This window comes from Dermochelys coriacea, chromosome 17 (assembly GCF_009764565.3).
Source record: "Dermochelys coriacea isolate rDerCor1 chromosome 17, rDerCor1.pri.v4, whole genome shotgun sequence".
Classification (NCBI taxonomy): Eukaryota; Metazoa; Chordata; order Testudines; family Dermochelyidae; genus Dermochelys; species Dermochelys coriacea.
Window position 1 is genome coordinate 10,432,915 of NC_050084.1, and position 20,729 is coordinate 10,453,643.

General features: G+C 46.0%; 1 protein-coding gene across 4 annotated transcripts in view; it reads right to left on the reverse strand.

The window, feature by feature from the left end:
• Positions 1-3,251: 3,251 nt before the first annotated feature.
• CLUH (clustered mitochondria homolog) overlaps positions 3,252-20,729 on the reverse strand; it is a 56,544-nt gene continuing 39,066 nt past the window's right edge. For all 4 annotated transcript variants that reach the window (XM_038375562.2, XM_038375563.2, XM_038375561.2 and 1 more), the window contains exons 14-26: positions 19,147-19,299; positions 18,438-18,500; positions 16,885-17,129; positions 15,985-16,069; positions 14,912-15,065; positions 14,068-14,207; positions 12,994-13,074; positions 11,923-12,048; positions 11,208-11,329; positions 9,172-9,265; positions 8,235-8,369; positions 6,451-6,524; positions 3,252-5,187 (exon numbers count right to left, since the gene is read on the reverse strand). In XM_038375562.2, coding sequence (XP_038231490.1) covers positions 5,019-5,187; positions 6,451-6,524; positions 8,235-8,369; positions 9,172-9,265; positions 11,208-11,329; positions 11,923-12,048; positions 12,994-13,074; positions 14,068-14,207; positions 14,912-15,065; positions 15,985-16,069; positions 16,885-17,129; positions 18,438-18,500; positions 19,147-19,299 — 1,641 coding nt within the window. In that variant the 3' untranslated portion in view covers positions 3,252-5,018. The remainder of the gene's footprint in view (positions 5,188-6,450; positions 6,525-8,234; positions 8,370-9,171; positions 9,266-11,207; positions 11,330-11,922; positions 12,049-12,993; positions 13,075-14,067; positions 14,208-14,911; positions 15,066-15,984; positions 16,070-16,884; positions 17,130-18,437; positions 18,501-19,146; positions 19,300-20,729) is intronic.

A 20,729-nucleotide genomic window follows, 5' to 3' on the forward strand; every position in this document is an offset into this window, starting at 1 on the left:
TGCAGGTTAAAGCACCATAACAAGGGTGGTTGTATTTCAGTCAAGGTGCTGGGGAAAATCATAAAAAGCAGCAGCTCAACACTGTTTGATAGATCCATGGTTCTGCTTGAGTGCAAGGTGCCATCCATAACTTAAACAGATTAAATTCATCTTCTGATGTCTTAGTGATGGAGGCCCAGATTTCATTTTAAATTCCCCAAGAGTGAGCTGTTCATTTTGCTCTAGCCCATTCAGGCTTGAGCAGTTAGTCTCACATCAGACACTGATTGCAAAGGTGATTCCTTCTGTACGTATCCCCTCACTCCCAAGATCAATGCATGGCTTGCTTTGTGTGGAATTTGGAATTGAAAAATTTCTTTGCTTTAACTGTTGAGGGGGAAGAATGTTGATCCTGGTAGTTTGTTATGGATCAGTGTCTGCAGCTCTCTTTCCTACAGTGCAGGTATAAAAGGAGTGAGATTCTCTGCTGTTATAGCTACAGTTCCCTTTGGAGTTCTGTGGTTTTTTTTTTGGGTGCATTTCTTCCTCCTCTCTCCATTAGCCCCCAAAATGAGCAACTTTGTTTAACCCTAGGCAGCACTGCAATTAGACTCATTAGAATTGATTTGGTGTTGAATAAGGTATCTCTTTACTGTACTTTCCAAACCTACATTCTTGTCTGTGCCTTAAGAAACCACCTAATCATCAGCTGGTTGCTCCTGATTGTTTCTTGAAACAAGGCTAGACTCAGATGTGGCAACAGACAGTTAAGTTTACACCCATTCTTTTCTAACTCCTAATTGAAATACTTTGTGCACTGTCCTGAAGAAATGCCAAATGGCTGAAGTGGGTACCACTCTTTGGCCAGTGCATTTATTTTAAAAGAAAATATTGGACTATGCTGCTGTTAGGCTGATGAATTAAGTTTAAAAAACAAACCCAGGCAGAGTTTAGCCAGCAAGTGATGCAATATTTGTAATGCATTTCATTTACTGCCTTGCTTCAGCAGGTACCTTCCTCACACACCTGCTTGCCAAGTGTGAAAAAGCAGGGTCCTGTTTCTACTCCTGTGTGGGAGACCAGAGGTGGGAAGCTGGCTTTTAGGCTCACTCGGCCTGAAAACTGAACTGACTCAAAGGGATCAGAGTCTGAAGGGTTTAAAAAAAAAAAAAGTACTTGTGGCACCTTAGAGATTAAAATTTGAGCATAAGCTTTCATGAGGTGAAGCCTTTCCACTGAGAGGGGGGAAAAAAGCTGGAGGAGTCACTTTTTGGAAGTGAGGGGGAGGAAAAGCCAACACCCACTTGGAGAATCCGAACAAGATTTTGAAAAACTGATCAGTTCTAAGCCCATCTTTTCTCTATAAACTACTGAAGCTGGGTAGAGCATAACTATACCAAGCAGGAAGGAAAACTTACACCCAGGGGTTAGGAACAGGGCTTGAGCATTCATTTTCTTTACTGTCATGAGACAGACACCTCCATAGAACTGCACTAGGGGGCAGGGATGGAGTTGGTTACTTGGTGCTATTTCATCTATTTTTATTAACTTAAAAAAAAACTTACTAAAATGCAGAAATGGGGCTAGAGAACAAAACATGCAGGTGGTGATTCAGCTTCTGTATCAAAGTCTCATCTACCCTCACCCCTTACTGGGTGCTGTAGGAAATCAGTTTAAACTAACCCTCCTCTGCTTCTGGGGCTAACTCATTTTCCCCACTGCCTGGGTCATGACTCTGCCTGGGAAGAATTCATCTACACAGAGCAGCGTATTGCTCCTGAAGCGGTGCGTACTGTACTGAAAGAGCTATGTCACCATGGTGTGGCTAAGGAGCACAGAAGCTACTGCTCTGACTCCTGGCCTTTACTGATGCTGTAGCAGACAGGCTACACCAGGAGGAGGACAGTCTATGAAGATGAACCGCCTTCAGCCCCTTTGTGTTGCATTCCCCCCAAGCAAAGCAGTGAGACTGTTTAAGGGCTTGTCTAAACACAGTGGCACAGTTGAAAAAAAATTCTAGCTGGACACAAGTGAGTGTCTAGACCAGGCCTAATTTGGAAATAGACTGTTACACAATTGTGGCTACTCCACTAAACAGGAACAGACTCCATTATTTCCTCAGTATCTAGGCCACCTCCACTTCCCCCTGTGCCAAGAACTGGAGTCTTGGGTGTTATACATCTGGTTAAAAGGAACACAGAGGAGTTAGTGCTTGGCCAAGCTCCAACATTCAACTCACTGTCTAGCTCCTGCGCTACTTTATCGCTTTCCAAAGAGGGTGGGGGGGTAGAATCCAAACAACTGACACTTCATCCCAACTGTTTGGGTCTCTTCCTTGCTGGTCATGTCCTACATGTACATCCAGGTGCAGTATAAGTTGCATTACTGGAGTTCACTTACTGTGAAATTAGACTGCACTACAAAAAAAGGACAAAATTGCAGAGGGATGAGAAAAGCAGTGGTTTACCTACCTCCAGGGACCTTGAGAGACAGCCCCATGAGTTGTTCTATAGTTACACAAAAGTATTAAGTACCCTCAACATTAGATGTGCAGTCAAAACTTATGAGGATCCTACAAATCTAGATTAAGTATTTTAAAGAAATGAAGTTACTCACGTTATAGCAGTTGCCACATTTTAGAGGCAGAATGTTTGTCATTTCATCAGAGCAAGAGTGGGGGCAGGTCAGTTACCTTCTATACAATTTGCATGTGGTTTTAGACAGGGTGAGAGCAGCGGACCTTCGAGAAGGCTGAGCACCCATGCTTGATTTGTGTTAACGGCCACAGCTCTTGGTATTACCTTTTTCAAAGGAGAGAGATTCAAGTTGCCTGTGTTGCAAAACAAATTTACCTAGGCTCGGAGTAATCTGAACAGGACAATGGTGCAAAAATCCACAAAGCAGATGGCTGCTTTGTTTTGAGCTTCATTAGAAATACAGAGCCACTGGGGGAAAAAAAAAAAAAGATTTTAAGCACTTAAAAGGGAAGTATTAGCTCAACTGAGTAAGACATTTGCATCCAATTGAAGTTCGGTGGCACCTGGATGATTATTGCCGATGTGCTAATTACTGCTGGGGTTTTCACAAGAGCTTGAGTGTATCTTAACCCACCTATGACTCTGGGCTCAGTCCTCTTTGGACCTGGTTTACACCATGGCTATTTCCCCTTCTTTGCACTAGTGTGAAGTAGAAGAATTGGCAGCATAATCTGTTAAACAAATCCCTGAACTCTGCTTTGATTCAACACAACAAAATTAAGCTTCTTAGTAAACTACTTAGCACATTTTATTTAAAAGTTTTAATTAATGGACTAGAACTGGAAGACATTACCGAAAACCCTTCTGTGAAAGATGCCTTGTCATTTATTGAATGTTTTCCACAGGGGAGCAAGTTATTTTGGATCAGGGATGCCTTCTGCTTTGTACATTCACCCCCTCCACCCTCCCCTCCCCTCAAAAAGTTACAAATACCCAGTAATGCAGTACAGGAAACCAAAGGATAAAGAGCACAATGATAGCACTTGTTTTCCCAGAAGGTCATCAAAAAGCAATGTAAATTAGCATAGTACTGGTGCTGACAAAGAGACTGGACTCCTTGGGCAGCATGATATGGTTTTGGACTAGCAATCATATCTCACTGTATGTCTTCATTTACTTGGAAAAGGACATTCAACTCTGTCGGCATCCCATGACCTGCAGTGGATCTCACCTATTTGCCTTGTGACTGCACCACCAGGAAGCATGCTGTATTTAAGGGGGGCAGGCAGAAGCGAGAAGAAAAAAAGTCAATATTGTTCATTCATTCATTGGCATCTGCCATGTCAGTAACATCCATTGCCTGCAATGGAAATTCTGCTGGGAGCGATCTCAACCCAGCCTGCAAAAAAAAAAAACAAACAAACCAACAAAACCCCCAAAACAAGACATTATCCCTAGCATTAAGTGCTATGGGATTTTTAGTATTCTTTCAGCCAGAGGGAAAAATGCCTAGTAATTTTAGGTTGTGTAAAGACACACATGATTCAAACCTGTAGAAGTTTGCTGATTACCTTACAATTAAAAGATGATTAACTTCTGATGCTCATTCAACTTTGTATTAAAGCAGCTGCTGTAAGAAGGGCAGACTCCCCTCCAGCAAGCTACTGCAACAGAGGCCAGGTTTTCCCCTTACGTGAATTTCATTTGTACAGTCCACTTGCCAACACTGATCTAGGGTAGCCACTGGGATTTTCCATTGTAAATGGATTAATAGGTACTTTTTTTTTAAATTTTATTTTAAACCCTTACTCTTTGGATGCAATTTCCTAAGTTACTCAGGCTCAAGCAGAGAGCACAGGGGCTGCACCATGACCTACGGATCATGAAATCAGAATGTAAACTGTATGAAAATCCCATGGACACTTAGAACTGAACAACAAAAGAAAGGCTAGAGGACCCAAATGGCTATATCCTAATGTAGCAAAAAGCAGTACACTTCCCCTCACTCTTCACAGGTTGCAATCAGTTAGACAAACCAATATAGCTGCTTTCCCCCCCTTCGGGCAGCAACTAAACAAAAAAACCAGTATCATTTGGCTTGGAATCCAGGTTTCGAGCTAGAACTGCGCACTGGGATGGGTGTTCTTTCAAAACAGTGTCTCTTAGTCAATGTAAAATGACCTGAGAAATGTCCTTCCTCCAGTCCATTCATTTGGAATTCAGATATATGTACAAAGTCAAAATGGACTGATGACACACACACGCACACACACCCCGTCCTCCCTCAGCCGTGACAGCCACCAGCTGAACTCATCTAAGTTGTTCTTTCATATGCTGCTGCATCCTGGTCACCTTTCCCCCTTCGCGTGGCGGACCCGAGCACAGTCAGATTCTAGTTCTCAACTTAGTTCTTTGCATTGTGTATTAATTGTACCAGTGCAATAACATTGTCAAAAAAAAAAAAAAAAAGGAGAAGCTGCCCCAGGGGAGTCCGAGACCCTGGTTCAGATTCAGAAAAAGGGGGAGGGTTTAATTTTTTTTTTTTTTTAAAGGCGAGGTACACTAAGCAGAGCTCTGTGCGGGGGGGACCTCAGCAGAAGCCATGCTCGGCTCAGCCTCCCTCTCCTCGGAGCCTGTGTCTTCTGCTTCCACCTGGTCGCTGCTCTTCACGGCCTCCTGGAGCTGCTGGCGTCGCTGCACCTCCGCTTTAAGGTTCTCCAAGTCCTTTTGGCTAGGGAGGAAAGCAGAAAGGGAGGGGGCCCGTATTACAGCTACTTCAGGAACGTGAGACGAGGAGGGTGAGCATTGTGGGGGATTTCCAGCCTCCTCCAGCGTCTCGTTACAATGCCAGCCCTCTGGTGAAGTAGGGCCCTGTACACCACCTGCCAAATGCAGCTGGCCTGTTTAACAGCAGCGGGATAACCCGCACTTACCGGCTGCTACCTCACCAGTCTTGGCACTGTAAAACTCAAGTTATTCAGTAAGGCCAGGATGGGCCCGTTCCTTCATTTGTCCCAGGTATGACCCAGGGAACAAGGACAAGCACTACTGTGCCCCTAGAGGAGGGGTGGGCAAACGTTTTGTGTCTGAGGGCCACATCTGCATGTGGAAATTGTATGGTGGACCATGAATGCTCACAAAATTGGGGGTTGGGGTGTGGGCTCTGGAGTGGGGCCAGGGATGAGGTGTTCAAGAGGGGGCTGCAGGTGGAACAGAGGGGTTTGGAGTATGGGAGGGCCTCTAGGCTGAGGCAGGAGGTTGGCGTATGGGAGGGCGTACGGGCTCTGGGCATGGGTTCCAGGGTAGGGCCAGAAATAAGGGGTTCAGGGTGCAGAAGGTGAGAACAGTTTCCATTCCCAACGTCAGCCCTCTCCCTACTGAATTATCATCTGGCTCCAATGGGCTTTTTGCTGGACTGTCTTCTCTCAACCATACATGGTCCCAAAGGAGACCAGGCCTGCGTTCCCCCTGCACCAGGCAGAGGTCACAAGATCAGCAGCCTACACAGCACGGCTTACACATTTCAAACTGCACCTGACACCTTTGCCAACCCCCTTAGTGAAGCTGCTGACTGCTCCTCTGGGCCCGTGGCCCAACCTAATTCTGGCTGGTGCCATACCCAAGAGGCAGACTCAAGAGTTTGTAGGCTTGGCCTCTGTGAATTCAGCAATACCTTGAGGCCACTACACCAGGCTCAGAAATGGATTTGTTTACCAAAGAGAAGCACTTTGCATTGACTTGGTGCCTTTTGCTAAATGCCGTCAGAAAAATCACCAACTTCCCCACAATTCTTGGCCACTTATCGGGGTCTCCCTCCCACCAACCAAAGAGTCCACACTGAATCAGAGCTTGATACAAATGGAAGTGTCAGATTAAAATAATCCCTGGGGAACAGGGTTTACAGGGGCAAACGGATTTCCCCCCAAAACAGCCATGCAGCGGGGCTCCGGGATGAGACCAAAGAAAAAGCACGCTACCAGGTGTCACACTCTACCTGAGCGGAATGAAGAGAATTCCATTGATAATATTGAGCTGCTCCAGCACACTCGCCATACTGGGAGCGGTGAACTAGGGTTAAAAAGAAAATCAGTCAGTCATTTGTAAGCCATCCTAAAAAGCAGAGACACCTCAGCATTGACTCACACTTGATAATACTTCCTTACTTCCTAGGGGGGCTGAAGGATAAATCAGGTGCACCTCTGTACATTTGTACAGTATCGAGTGCAATGGGGCCCATCTTAGTTGATCCCCAGGCACTACTGTAGTAAACCTGATTAATAGTGCAATGCTGGAGGCCACAGAAGTGCCTACGTAGACAGCAGAGATGGGAGACAGAGCAGGGCAATAGGACCGCATAGCTATCCCAATTTTGGAACCAATTAAATGGGCCAAATTTGAATGGATTTGGGCTTTTTAATTTCAGGGAATAAGGAGAGATTAAACTTTATGGTCTCATGGATTTGAGCCATTCCCTCAGAAATGGACAGGAAGGTGGGGATGGGGGAAGGATTAGCCTTGGCACATTTAAGCATTTGCCTTAGTCCCTGGCCTGAGAGCGTCACCCAATTAGAGTTGCATCCATAATCTTGCTCAAGACGTTTCGTTTTAATCTCTCCAGTTCTGTAGCTGAAAAGGGGAAGGGGGGGGGTGAAGCGAGCTGGAAGGTGCAGAGCTGTGGCTGTCGACACAAACGCGTTCCTCTCATTTGCAGTGGTCCAGTGCCTCTGGTTCTGCACCAGTGGTGTGAGCAGCCAGGAACCCAGCAGTACAGCAGCTCCTGCACAGCGAGTCCCAAGGGCACTCGCCGTGTGTGGGTGTTTGGGCTTTTCCCCAAGCACAGCAATGAGAACTTCGCTCCCGCAAGGTGCATGGGCAGATAAGAGCAGCTGGTTTTGGAACCAGGCTTCACACGCTAATTCCTGCAGTGCTGGCAGTGGGGCATGGCCCTGCTAGGACAGGATGCGCCGTCCAGCCTCCTGTCAGGCTAGCTCTGCCAACACAGTTCAGCTGAACATTTATTCACATGGTGCTTGCTTTCCATATATTTCATGCTTTGCAAAGAACAGGGACCATTTTACAGAGGAAACGGAGACACAGAAGGTAACGGACTCGGAGACAGTCACCGTTAACCAGTAGCGGAGTCAGAACTAAGGCGTTCCAGGCTCCCAAACTCATACTCAGCGAGTGCCCGATTCTTTTGTACTGATTTTTCCAGCTGGGACTGACCATGGTGCAGAGCAATCACCCAACCTCCTAAGTTTAGGTGGGGGGCAGGGGATCAGAACCCAGCAAGTTCCTAGGCCTTTCTTGCAGTTATCTGACCATGAAACCTCCTGAAAAATTCAAAGCCAAGAGCACGTGTCACATTGGTGCATGAACTAGTGTTACAAATGAAGGTTTCGAAGAGTCCAATTTGAAAAGGCACCCTGCAGTATCAGGTGCTCTCTGTCTAGCCCATTTCTGCAAACCTATAGACCAAGACAGCTCAGTTTCTCCTGGGGGCAAAAGAAAGTCTTAACTATGCGGTTATGGGTAAGGAATCCAGAAGAACATTGCTAAGCAGGTGGGATTTCGAAATCCAAGGTTGCACTTGGTCACTTCTGTTTTGGAAGATCCTACCTGCCAAAGAAACCCTGTGCAAGTAAAATGGGGAATACCAGTAGAGTGGGTACTATCTCCCAAACCAGGAGAAACAAAGTTTACCCATTGCAACTATTATTGCAGCAAATACACGTCTTTGTGGCAAATACCCAGACTGCCCTAACGCAGGCAAGTTACCTTAAGTGGCATAATGTTAGCATTGGATCCATTCTTGTAGATCTCATTCATTGTGCGTTGAAGAGCCACTGCTTGCTGAGTCAGGTATTTCAAGTACTCAGAGCTTTCTTTGGTCTTTTCGTGGTGTTCCCCAAGCTGGCCAGAAATAAAAACAAACAAACAAAAAAAAAAACCTGTATCAGAACAAACCCCGAACTCTGCCCGAATCACAGCATCTACATGGTTACTTGAGACAGTGTAAGATTTCACCTACTGCAACCCCCTGGGACTGGATTTTGTCTCACTGTAGAGTGAGTGCGGATGACCTGGTATAACATGCGACACTGCCTGCAGGCAGCTGCTTATCAAAACGGTGTGCTCGCCTCAAGTAGATGCATGTTCTCTCTAGGTTTAGAGATGTGTCCTCCACCAGGCTGAGCATTGTATCAATGAGAGTGAGCTCAATTGATTGCCTGGCTTCTTTGTCAAACAGGTTTGCCTGAACACATTGGCAGGTTTGTTGCATCTCAGTGAGTTCTGCAAGCAAGAGAGGATCCACCCGCCCCCAGGACTGGTTTGCGTCTTAGATTTGAAAGGGTGTTATCGAGAGTGAGACGTGCACTCTGAATCTTGTCACTGCTTTCTCAGATCTTAGCATTCTGCAGCAGCGATGAAGCCTGCAGGTGTTTCACACAGACTGAAAATCTGTCCAGAGACTGCGACACCAAGGTTACAAGTCAAACGGGAGACCTTGTGGCAATACTAGGAAAGACTAGCTTTCTAAAGGCACGTGGCAAGACAATCACCTCCTAACAGTCTAGGAGGAGTTCTCCACCAGCTGTTCGTATACGAACAAGCTTTCCCCACATTGTAAGATGCAGGATGGTTTCAGCACAGAACTAGGGGCTTTGCACTGGAAAGCCAAATGGGGCAAGCGAAGCAAGCATATGCCACTGACCTGATTTTTGTAGATTGTGTAGCCTTCCTTTTCATGCTGTAGAGCTGATCGGAATTCTGCTTTACTCTCGTACACTCGGGCTACCAAGTGATGACTGCAATGGAAAAGAAGAAATGCGGAGCTAGATTTAATGAACGCATGGTCAATCAAGGGAGAAAGAGTTCTTCTGTGCTGCCAAGAGGTGCATGCAATGCTCAGTGCTAAGAACGTAAGAACGGCCATACTGGTCAGATCAATGGTCCATCTAGCCCAACACTGTGACCAATGCCAGATGCTACAAAAGGAATTAACAGAACAAGGCAAACATCAAGTGATGCATCCTGTCATCCAATCCCAGCATCTGACAGTAAGGCTTAAGTACACCTAGAGCATGGGGTTGCATCTCTGACCATCTTGGCTAATAGATCCATTAATGGCTATCCACCATGACCATTTTTTTTTTTTTTTTAAAGTTTTCACCTTCACATCATCCCCTGGCAAGGAGTTCCACAGGTTGAATGTGCGTTGTGTGAACAAGTACTTCCTTTTTTGTTTGTTTAAAACCTGCTGCCACCTCACCATCTCAGCTCAAGGAATGACCAGGGTCAAAGGAGGCAGCGGCCAGATATTTGACTCTCAGTACAGTGTGTTAGTAGTTACCTTCTCTCTGGTTAACTCTTCAGATTTACGACATCCTATATTAGGAAAGGACACCTAAAACCTAGCAAAAATAGACAACCTCCTCATCACTCCAGCCAGAGAAGAAAAGCCACCTCAGACTGGACTTGAGATGTTAATTTTTTGGTCACTTTCTACTGCTTGGGAACAGGAAGTTTATTTTCTGTCCACGACATTTAAAAATGCCAGCTGTACGTTATATGCTCAGCACTTCCAGGTAATGCTGAAGGCCATGAGAATATCTAATTGGCCAGGCTTCTCTCCCAGGCAGGTAATTACAGTAAGAGGAAGCAACCCGGGGCCTCCCCGTTCTAAAAGGGCATTTTGTTTTCTTGGAAAGCGAACACGTGAATCTCTTGATTAGCCAGTCCTGAGTCAGAATCTTACAATAAAGACACCACTGGCAGCAACAGCGACAGCCACCGATCCAAGTCACCTGGTTGTTCTCCAGTTGGGAGAATCACCTTGGCTTGATCTCAGCAGCTCGAACGTTCTTGGAATGGAAAGAGCTTTCTATGTTTGGCTTCGTTATTCTAAGGGATGTTCTCGATCTCAAAGCACATCCTAGCCCCACGGAGGCATGCAGGAAAATGTTCTCTGCAGAATTTGTATCCATCAGTTGGAAAACAAAATCAGACTCGTGTGGGTGCTTCAGAAGATTTCTCTTCACTCTGACGAAGCGCAGATGGCTGCAGCGTGGGGGTGGCAATTCCGAGTGGGACAATGCACACCGGCCAGTTTTGCAAGGGAGAGGTCTGTAGCAATGGGTATTTACACAAGGATTTTAAGATCTGATCCTAAGAGGTGCCGAGTGCTCTCAACTCCCAGGGGAGTCACAAAGAGCCACGTCATAGGATCAAGCCCTTAATGGTGAAAGAAAAATGCAAATGATCCCTGTGTCTCCAAGCTATTTCAGCAAGAACCAACAACCAGATGCTTTCCATCATCTCAGTCCCCAAATGTACTGATATTTATCCCTCTCCTCCCAGCCTTCACGTACTCTTTCTATTCTTACATAGGAAGCAGGGATCATCTTACTGTGTTTGTGGACAACGCCTAGCACATTGTATTGTGGTAGGTCCTACATGTAAATAATTCTAGACCCACGATTCTCAACCTTTCGAAGCAGCTATGCCAGACTCAGCCGAATCAAGCATTGCTGCCTTCCAACTGAACTGGATGGTCAAGCTCATATAAATGGTTGGGGAAAAGAACATGAAAGAATGGAGGCTTGCACACAGCTGACCAGGGACAGCACCCATAAGCCAGAGCGGGGCCCAGATGCGACGAGGGGTAGATTCACAAGTCCGACTTTCTTATACAGCGTCATACCCCCAAACACAAACTTCAACCCATTTCCCCAAACTGAGGCACCATACCTCAGTGCAACCTTCAGAGACTTGGAGCCGTGATACTTGGAGTTGATCGCCAGAGCATTCTCCAGGAATCTGAGGGACAGGTCGTATTCCATAACTCCGTGAAGCACCAAACCAATGTTGTTCTAAGGGCAATCACCACATACAGGTCAGAGATCAAGAGGGAGTTCACAAGTCAGAGAACAAGAGGAAGTTCCAAAAGGTGACTCCCAACCAAGCCTTTCAAGCTGAAGACACAGAGAAGTTTGTGGGCCTGTTATTTTTATTAACTCTTTGTAGAGGACCCCACAGAAATCAGGGGCCCATTGCACTAGGCACTGTGCACACATAACTAGAGACAAACTTTGCTCCAAAGAGCTCTGAGCAAGGCAAACAGAGGGGATGAGAAAGGAAGTATCCTCATTTTACGTACACGGAACTGAGGTACAGGCAAGTTAAGTGACTTACCCAAGGTCACACAGGAAGTCTAGGGCAGAACTGGGAACTGACCCCACATCTCCCGAGTCCCAATCCAGTGCCTTAGCCACAAGACCACCCTTCCTCTTTACAGAACTACTATCTATGCATCTGCAAGCTTGTTCCTTCCCCCATAATGGGAAAGTAGGAGCAATAACAACCGTTGGAAGTGATGGAGAAACATTGCCTATTGATAGGATTAAAATAAGTGAACAAGCTTCACGGAACCTAGACAAGGAGTTTACTCAGAAGGATCACTTACATCTAAGAGTGCCATTTCTGGGTGGTCTTCTCCAAATACCAACAGCATGAGGTAGCGTGCGCGGTACAGTAAGTTTAATGCTGTGGAGAGTTGGCTGTTGGCAAAGCAATACAAAGCGAGGTGCATCTACAGTATAAGAAACATTCAAAGGTTAAAAATGGGGCATCACATCCTCAGTAGAGAAACTCGTCTCCCTCCCACCGGCCCCCCCTTTTGTTTAGGGGGCACTGAGAAAAGCACTGCCTTTAAGAATAAAAATAATTCAGGTTATAACCATTAGAAAGTTACTAATCTACTTGTCAACTTAAAGAAGCCTGATATGCCGTGTGAGATATAGTGGTGAGACATGGTTGTGTTAATATATATGTGTCAGTATCTCCTAGTAGCTTCAGAAGATACTTCGAAGTTGACCTGCATGTATAATATCCCAGCCGTTACACAGAATTTTACAAAATTTGGATCGGGGGGGAGGGGGAGCTGCAAAAAACCCCCACAAAACCACAAAACACACACACAAATATATCTGGCAAACCAGAGCAAAAAAGTGTCTCACACAGCAAGACAAATACAAATCAGAAAAAACAAGACTTTTGTATTATCTTATGGTTGAGCTATTAATTTACATCATCATAAGACTCAGCAACATTTCAATGTGAGCAACTGCAGGATCAGATTTTTGGAGAGAAACTTTGAATACCACCTTCTACAGAACGACAAGGCCCCACTGACAGCGTGAGGTCAGTTGGGAGAATCCATTTCAATCTCTCTCCTCCCGTGATGGCTATAAAGTATTAGTTTACGGGCCTGCTTTTCACTTTTAACTCTTATGATTCAATGATGTCTCTGAGCAAACAGAGACCCATTTTTCCACGCATCTTGTTTCTAGTAATAAGAGGCCTAAAGAAAAGAAACGCCCCCAAGAAACCGTGCAACATGGGAAGAACAGGTTTACTAAGAGACTGTTTTACAAAGATAAGGAGGCTGCAGCTGTCTTGCAAATGTGGGCATAAACTGAAATCGCACAGACACCAGGTGCAAACATGACATTCACTGTTTTCTCTTTATACTCACGTATTCTTGGATTGTGTTGGGATGCTCAATGCCCAGGACCCTCTCGCTCATTAGCACTGCTTTCTGTTGATTACTTAAGGCCTACGAAAGAATGACAAACAGGAGGATGTAGCAAATTCTGAGGCATATGTTTCAAGAGATACTTGGGTGGGAACCGAAGAGAGGAAGGCATCTTGGTTTCCAGCCTCTCTCTCTCAAAAAACGGAGGACGCTCAGCGACAGTTTCCATTAATTTTTGGACTTCAGCAAGAGAAATGCCTTCTAGTGACTCAGTGAGAAGTCTGGGTGAGTTGTGCGAGGGCACAGGTAGGTTTGCCTCTTGGCAACTCTTCTGCCTGGGCAAGTGGGAGACCCAGATTTCATTTCCATTGGAAGTCAGAGGATATGCTAGTCTCTGTTCCTGGGGTGCACTCTGATAGCCAAAGCCTGAAGGGCTGATAATCCCAGCACCCCTCAGCCCAAATGAGCCAGCAAGCAGGTCATTGCTGGAGAGGAGGACACATGTTCTGGATACCAGATGAAAGCCTTCAATAGGAGACGAGGAGAAACCAATGACTTCCAGCGAGAACTACGGGTAAGGTAACAGAATCCAAGTGGAATTCTCATCACGATGTCCATCTGTACAGTGGTGAAAGCTACACAGAGTGCTGGCCACATGGCCCTTGGGCTAGCCAGCTAAGATAGCCATAAATGGAGAAAGGGGAAACCCACTGAAGCAAATGATTTTGTTTCCTTAAATACAATTTAATGCTTAGGTAACTGCTTTTCCAAGAGAGGCTAATGAACTCGTAAGGCACCCGTACGCAGTAGGGAAACGGATGTTCTACCCATTCCAGACACAGGAAAACAGACAGGTGTAAGTGGCCAGAGATGAGACTGGAATGAGAACCCAGGAGACCTGGCCCCAGGCCTGTTCTCACATCCACTTCTCTGCTCAACTATACTGCTCATTCTGCAGTTATCACAGGAGTCGTTAATCTGAAGGCACAAAGGGCAGAGTGGGAGGGGGAGAAGACAGTTACTGCTGACCAACCTGGACATTTCTTAGGGAAGCAGCAGGGGGGCTCTGTGTACCTCTGAGTAGTCTCCCATGATATAGTTGAGGCGAGCCAGCAGCCGAAGGCAGGCACAGATTTCCACGTGCATAGCACCGTACACGTTATTAAACAAGTTTAAGGCTTCATTGATGAGTTCACAGCCCTCCTTCAAGAAACCTACAAAAACCCAGAGGAAATTAGTTCTTATTAAGTGTTAACCTAGGACCTTGATTTCCTTTTCCTGTAACTATAGAGCAGAGAGAAGGCTGGGGAACTTCCTTTGCTGAATCCCTGGGCTACTGTATTACCCACAAGCAATGGGAAATCGTAACTCCTAATGCCACAGGAAAAATAAGCATAGTCCGTAAAAGGGGGGGGGGGGGGAGAAAGAGAACTGGTGGGATTGGGGCTGGATAGGGCATGGGGTCCTGGGGGAGTGGTTAGAGGTGGGTGGGGGGGGTCCCAGGAGGGGATGGTCAGGGGACAGGGAGCAGGGGAGAGTTGATAGGCGTGGGAGTCCTGGGGGGGGGGCCTGCCAGGGGGCGGGGGTGTGGACAGGGGTAGGGGCAGTCAGGGGCAACGGGTCCTGGGAGAGGGCGGTCAGAGGACAAGGAGCAGGGGGGGTTGGATGGGGGCAGGGGCCAGGCTGTTTGGGGAGGCACAGCCTTCCCTACCCCACCCTCCATATAGTTTTGGAATCCCGATGTGACCCTCGGGCCAAATAGTTTTCCCACCCCTGCTCTAGAGGCGGCCCCCCTAGAACAGAGTTCAGGGCAGTGATTGACACAGGGTAGCCTACCATGCTACACTACGGCTAGACACGGTCAGGGCACAAAGCAGCGTTCATAAGCACTAACCCAAAGGGAAGAGGCAGCACGTACCTTGCTGGACCTTTGCTTGCCCGCTCTGGAAGAAGTGGAAAGCATCCGAAGCTTTGGGGTTTACGTGCTTCACGACCGGGAAGATGTTGAGAATATCCTCCTCTGTGAAGGTGGGTTTGTGCCGGTTATCAAAGTTATATTCTTTCAACAGGATCTGAAGGAACCAAAAACCAAAGCCAACATCTGTCAGCTCCTTTCCTCCTCTTGTGCAGCCCCCTCAACGCCCTTCATGGACACCTGGGGTCAACGTAACCCTCAGTGGCACTTGTGTGACCCCCACTGAAGTCCAAAAGGGGCTACCTGGGTGTAATTGAGGAGAGAATCAGGCCTCCCAGGACAGGCCAGCAGCTTTGGTTGCCAGGTCACAGACAGGAGAATCAGGGGAAGTGTTAATGCACACACTGCTAGCCGCCTTTTGGATTTTGTTTTTACGTTGGTTTATGTATGAAGATGTGGGGACAGTGTCTTGAAAGAGAGCCATGGTGGAGGTCTGTAATGGAAGGACGACTCATTGTTTGCCTGTATTAAACCCCTGCAGCAAACAGATCCCTGGTTTTGTTGTAGCAGCACCCTGGAGATGCTGAGCTCTGGGTTGTGCCAGCACTTGCATTATGCACCCTGATGTGCAGGGATTTATAGCCTACAGTCAGGTGCCATCACAGCTGAATCTTGGCACAAAATCTAAAAACGGGAGCCATTTGTTTTCAGCAAGGAGGACAGCATCGTCCTATTTTGTAAGGCAGAAGTTGAGCCTATTCCCCCTAACAGCAGTGGTTACACTTCATACTGTGCAGGGCCATTTGGCCAGCACCAGAGACAGGACTAGGGACTTATTAGACTGGAGCAGACCAATCTTCTTATATATAGCATGTTTACCCCTAACGCAACTAAATAAAATCCTTTTGCAGGGTTAGAACTGGCATTTCAGCACTAAATCTGTGGGAGGAGTGAAGGGCCGGGGGTGGGAATCCTCTTTTGAAAGACCTTGTGATCTGAATCAACATATGCCCCCTCTTAGTGAATTTCCCCATTGGAGAAAGTGATGAAAGAAAGCTGGAGGACTTGGCTCTCACCTGGATTCCAGTTTTGAGGGAGATCTCGCGTAGGAGGGTGATTTTCTGGAGGTTACACACCTCCGCTGCTTGGTCAACATTCTCACTGCAAAAAAGCGAGGTGAGATTTTAGGGTAAGTTTATTCTTAAGAGTATCCACCTAGGGCGTGCCTGAAGCACTCCTCCCGGTATAGTTAGGAGCTAATCAACAAAGAAGGTGCAACCAAACATCAGCAAGCAAGGAGCTCGTTTACGTCAGTCCTACGTGCATCTCTTCCCTTCCCCTGCCTTAAGCTTTAGCAATAGGGCTGCTTGATTCAGCCTTTTCCTTATTTGTAGTAAAATCTTCAGTTTCTCCAATGCCCGAGAGATAACCGTGAATTCAACCATCTAATTAGGACTTAAATCTTGTGTGCGGGGATTTTGTTTTGAAAACAGCTTTTATTGATTCATAATGTCCGTTAAGCATTTTACTCGTCTTATATCACCAGCAACCTCTTCATTTCAGAGTCTGGCTAAGATCTGTCCTTGTTTTAGGAACATCCACAGATTTCATGCCTGCCTAACTCATGGCCATGAAATCTTTACTCCCGTCTCCCTCTGCTCGTCTCAGGCTGAATTCTTTGTCCCCGCCTCTATCTTTCACACTATCTCCTCTGCATCTGAATCAACCTTCTGGGATATTACTGCCTCGTGAATTTGATCTCATTTAAAATTTCACCTGTAATCCTAATTCAAACACCCCCCCCCCCTCGCCTCGGTTTCTCCCCATCTGCTACTTAAGCCTTTTTAAAAGCCGATTCCAAAGCTTAAGGGATTTTATAAACAATACAGGCACCCTTCACAATAAAGCTACTGCCATTTGGAGGAAGAGAAATCCAGCAAAAGGAAGGGGAAGTGAAGATAAATCATTCTACTTACCATTCAAGATGAAAATCAAAGTAGTTCTTTGCCTCGGAACAAATATTCTTCCAAAGCTCCTGAGGAGTCATGCTTGCCCAGGCAGTGTTATCAGCATTCCCAAGGTTCCTGTTTTTCCTTTTCTTATTCTTCTTTTTGGAGACCAGTTCATCAGCAGGGAGATGGGCAACTGGATTCAAGAAGGAGCTTAGGAAGCAATTGAGGAAGTGACTGATGGCTGCCGATAAGCCAGACAGTTCCACGCCCTGCAGCAAGATACAGATGTCAGTTGTGGAACCTTTTCTGTGTTACACATGCATCAATCTGATCCAACTCTAACGGAAATCCAATCCCATCTGTGCGGCAAATATCCTAGCCCGACAGACACAGAGGGAAGGTCTGCCAGGACGGCGTGTCTCAGAGTAACAGAACAAACATGCGTGAAGTGCCACACGAAAAGTCATGCACAGTTTCTACAAAACTTCGACAGGGGCGGGGTTGGCGAGAATGAACAATTTAAATAATCTGGAGATTATAATGTGGAATTCTTGTAGCATAGATTTCTTTGCTTCGGGAACAATGCATTGCTCCATGTCCTAGAATTCATGTAACAAACAAGCATCTTTGGAGGTCAAAAGCACTACTGTTTGCTTAAGCGGAGCAAGTGTTTTACAGGCAAGACAGGTTTCAGAGTAGCAGCCGTGTTAGTCTGTATTCGCAAAAAGAAAAGGAGTACCGGTGGCACCTTAGAGACTAACAAATTTATTAGAGCATAAGCTTTCGTGAGCTACAGCTCACTTCATCGGATGCATTTGGTGGAAAAAACAGAGGAGAGATTTATATACACACACACACAGAGAACATGAAACAATGGGTTTATCATACACACTGTAAGGAGAGTGATCACTTAAGATAAGCCATCACCAGCAGCAGGGGGGGGGGAGGAGGAAAACCTTTCATGGTGACAAGCAAGGTAGGCTAATTCCAGCAGTTAACAAGAATATCAGAGGAACAGTGGGGGGTGGGGTGGGAGGGAGAAATACCATGGGGAAATAGTTTTACTTTGTGTAATGACTCATCCATTCCCAGTCTCTATTCAAGCCTAAGTTAATTGTATCCAGTTTGCAAATTAATTCCAATTCAGCAGTCTCTCGTTGGAGTCTGTTTTTGAAGCTTTTTTGTTGAAGTATAGCCACTCTAAGATCTGTGATCGAGTGACCAGAGAGATTGAAGTGTTCTCCAACTGGTTTTTGAATGTTATAATTCTTGACATCTGATTTATGTCCATTCATTCTTTTACGTAGAGACTGTCCAGGCAAGACAAGCTGTGATTTCACTCTTAAAAGCCTTCAGTTAATCAGTGAAATTCTGGGGCAGAAAAGCATGAATGATAATCCTCTGGGAGTGCTTCCTTCAAGTGGGAACTTGTTTTCTCTACCTATATTAGGCCTAATGAGATTTTACTTCCAGTTGCTAGGCAACATCCACGAACTAGCTAATGAGAAAACAGATTTTATTTCTGAAAAACCGTTAACGAGAACATCACATGGCAGAGTTTAGACAGCCGCTCGTACCTGAAGGTATGTCTTGAAGATGTGTTTGGCTGATCGAGTGATCAATTCGCTGATTCCAATTTTCTACCCAAAGGAATAAAGAGCAGGGACTAAGAAAATCAGTCAATAGAGGGAACACACCCCCACACACACACTTGCTTTTAGATGTATTTTGATCCATATTGACAAAGGACCCAATTCTGCGATTGTTACTACTGCAGAGTTGTACCCTACTTTGCAAATTACACTGTGAACTCTTGGAGGCAGGGAACTCTTTGTTCAGGAAGGGAGGGTAATATGTAGGGCCCCAATCCAATGGAACAGTCCTGGAGCGATGTACTCACTATTCAATGTGAGCCAGGATGGTAGAATCAGGCCCCAGCATAACCTCCTGGCCAATCACAAGCAACATCCTTCCTATTTAATCCAGGGCCCCTGGGGGACATTGCATGGCCCGAAAAACACAGGCTCTCCCGGACCAATCGGCAATGCCTTTTACCCCAAAGTGCTTTACGGATCCTCAGGGCACCTATCCTCCCTAACCATCATGAAAACAGGAATATGGGAGTAAAATCTTCCACCCCCTGCAATCAAAGGCCTTTTCACATGGTGTCAAAGCCTGGCTGTTTGTTTTTACACAGAGGTTGACAGAATGCAATTAGCCGAGTTGGAACGTGGCCAGGCCCCCATTATCCCAGTGGCACAATCGGAAACGAAACCAGACGCTTACGTAGATGTGATCCAGCTGTGGGCAGGCGGGGGTCTTGGCGATGAAGTCGACAACTTTGCCTAGGTAGCGCATGTTGATGCCCCTCTGGTGCATGGCCTCTGCTAATGTAGCGCCGTCCATCGGGAGCACGGTGTGGTCCAGGCAGTCTTTCACCTGCGGAGCACATGGAGCTTAGGGGAAAGAAACCACTGGCCAGAAAGGGGACACTTAGAGCCAGATGTTCAAAAGTGCCCAGCACCCGCTAGCTCTCGTGGTCCTCCAATGAGGGCTGAGCCCCTCTGAAAATCTGGTCCCTTTCTCAGACTGGGCTCTATGTTTCAGACAGAGCAATGATCTTTTTGGAATGGGGGGTGTAGCATGTAGGATCCCGATTATTGACTGCGGCTCCTAGGAACTCTTGCCTCAAACAGGATTCTCAGGAGCTCCACACATCTGATAAGCGTCCTCCCTTCCTCTGCCTGGAATCCAGACACAGACCATGCCTGGAGGAGCATGGCTGTATCAGGGAGGCTGTGCAAATGCACTTGGCCAGGAGCTGTTTAACCAACCTCCTGCAAGCGTGAACCTACCAACTGAGGAACAGGGAGAAACAAGAGAGAGTTCTTTCCTTCAGTAGCCAGGAGGGGAGACCACCACATTTCCCATGCATGCTACAAATCACAAGGGACTGGACAAAAAAAATGAAGTATGATTGGGCCCGGGTGGGGGTAGAGATATGGGTTTCTAGTCCTGGCAAATGGAAGTTGTGAAGTACAATGAACAATGCAAATGTAAATGCGTCCCCTTGAGTTTTAAATACATTTATGCAAGTTACCGTCACATATTGAGAATGGATGGGAGGTGTCTACACAGCAGCTCTACACAGATCTGTCACCTAGTTCATGCACACGCCCAGAGTTGTATAGTATTTTTGATCCCTAGTTATGCTGCTCATTGTAGACTAACTATTCGACAAAAAAAAAAAAAAAATTGAGCTTGTGCCCTTTTTTATTATTTTACTCTGGTATAAGGGGGAAGGGTTGATTTTTGTCAGGGTTTTTTCTTTTTCATTTTTAAGATTTGAGTTTTGGGCGTTGAGAGTTATGACGAATACTGAATCAGTGAAATGATGACATCAGAAGCATGTGAAACCCAAGCAATTGATACAGGAAGAGATTTTCATTCGTCTTAGTCAACTTCAGTGACTGACGAGCACTTGGGAGAAAAGAAAGCTTTGAAGATTCACCAGCTCTACCCTTCAGTTACAGCACATGATTGCACACACACACACACACACACACACAAAAGTATCTGCCCCCCAAAATGCCTTCAGGAAAACAGGACACAGCAGACTTGTCATTTCAGATATTTTACATTAAAAATTAGAAAGACCTCTAAAAAAAAAAAAAAAAAAAAATCAAGAACCCTCTCCATAGGCCTTTCATTTCTAGCAAAAAGAAATAGGACACAAATCCAGTTTGTTGTTGTTGGGTTGTGGGATTGTTGTTTTTTAAGTCACCATCAATACATGCAGGGTCAGCGTGAGGGGGAGCATGCAGAGAATATTTTCGCTGTTGCATTTTGTGATTACAGTGTATTTTGTA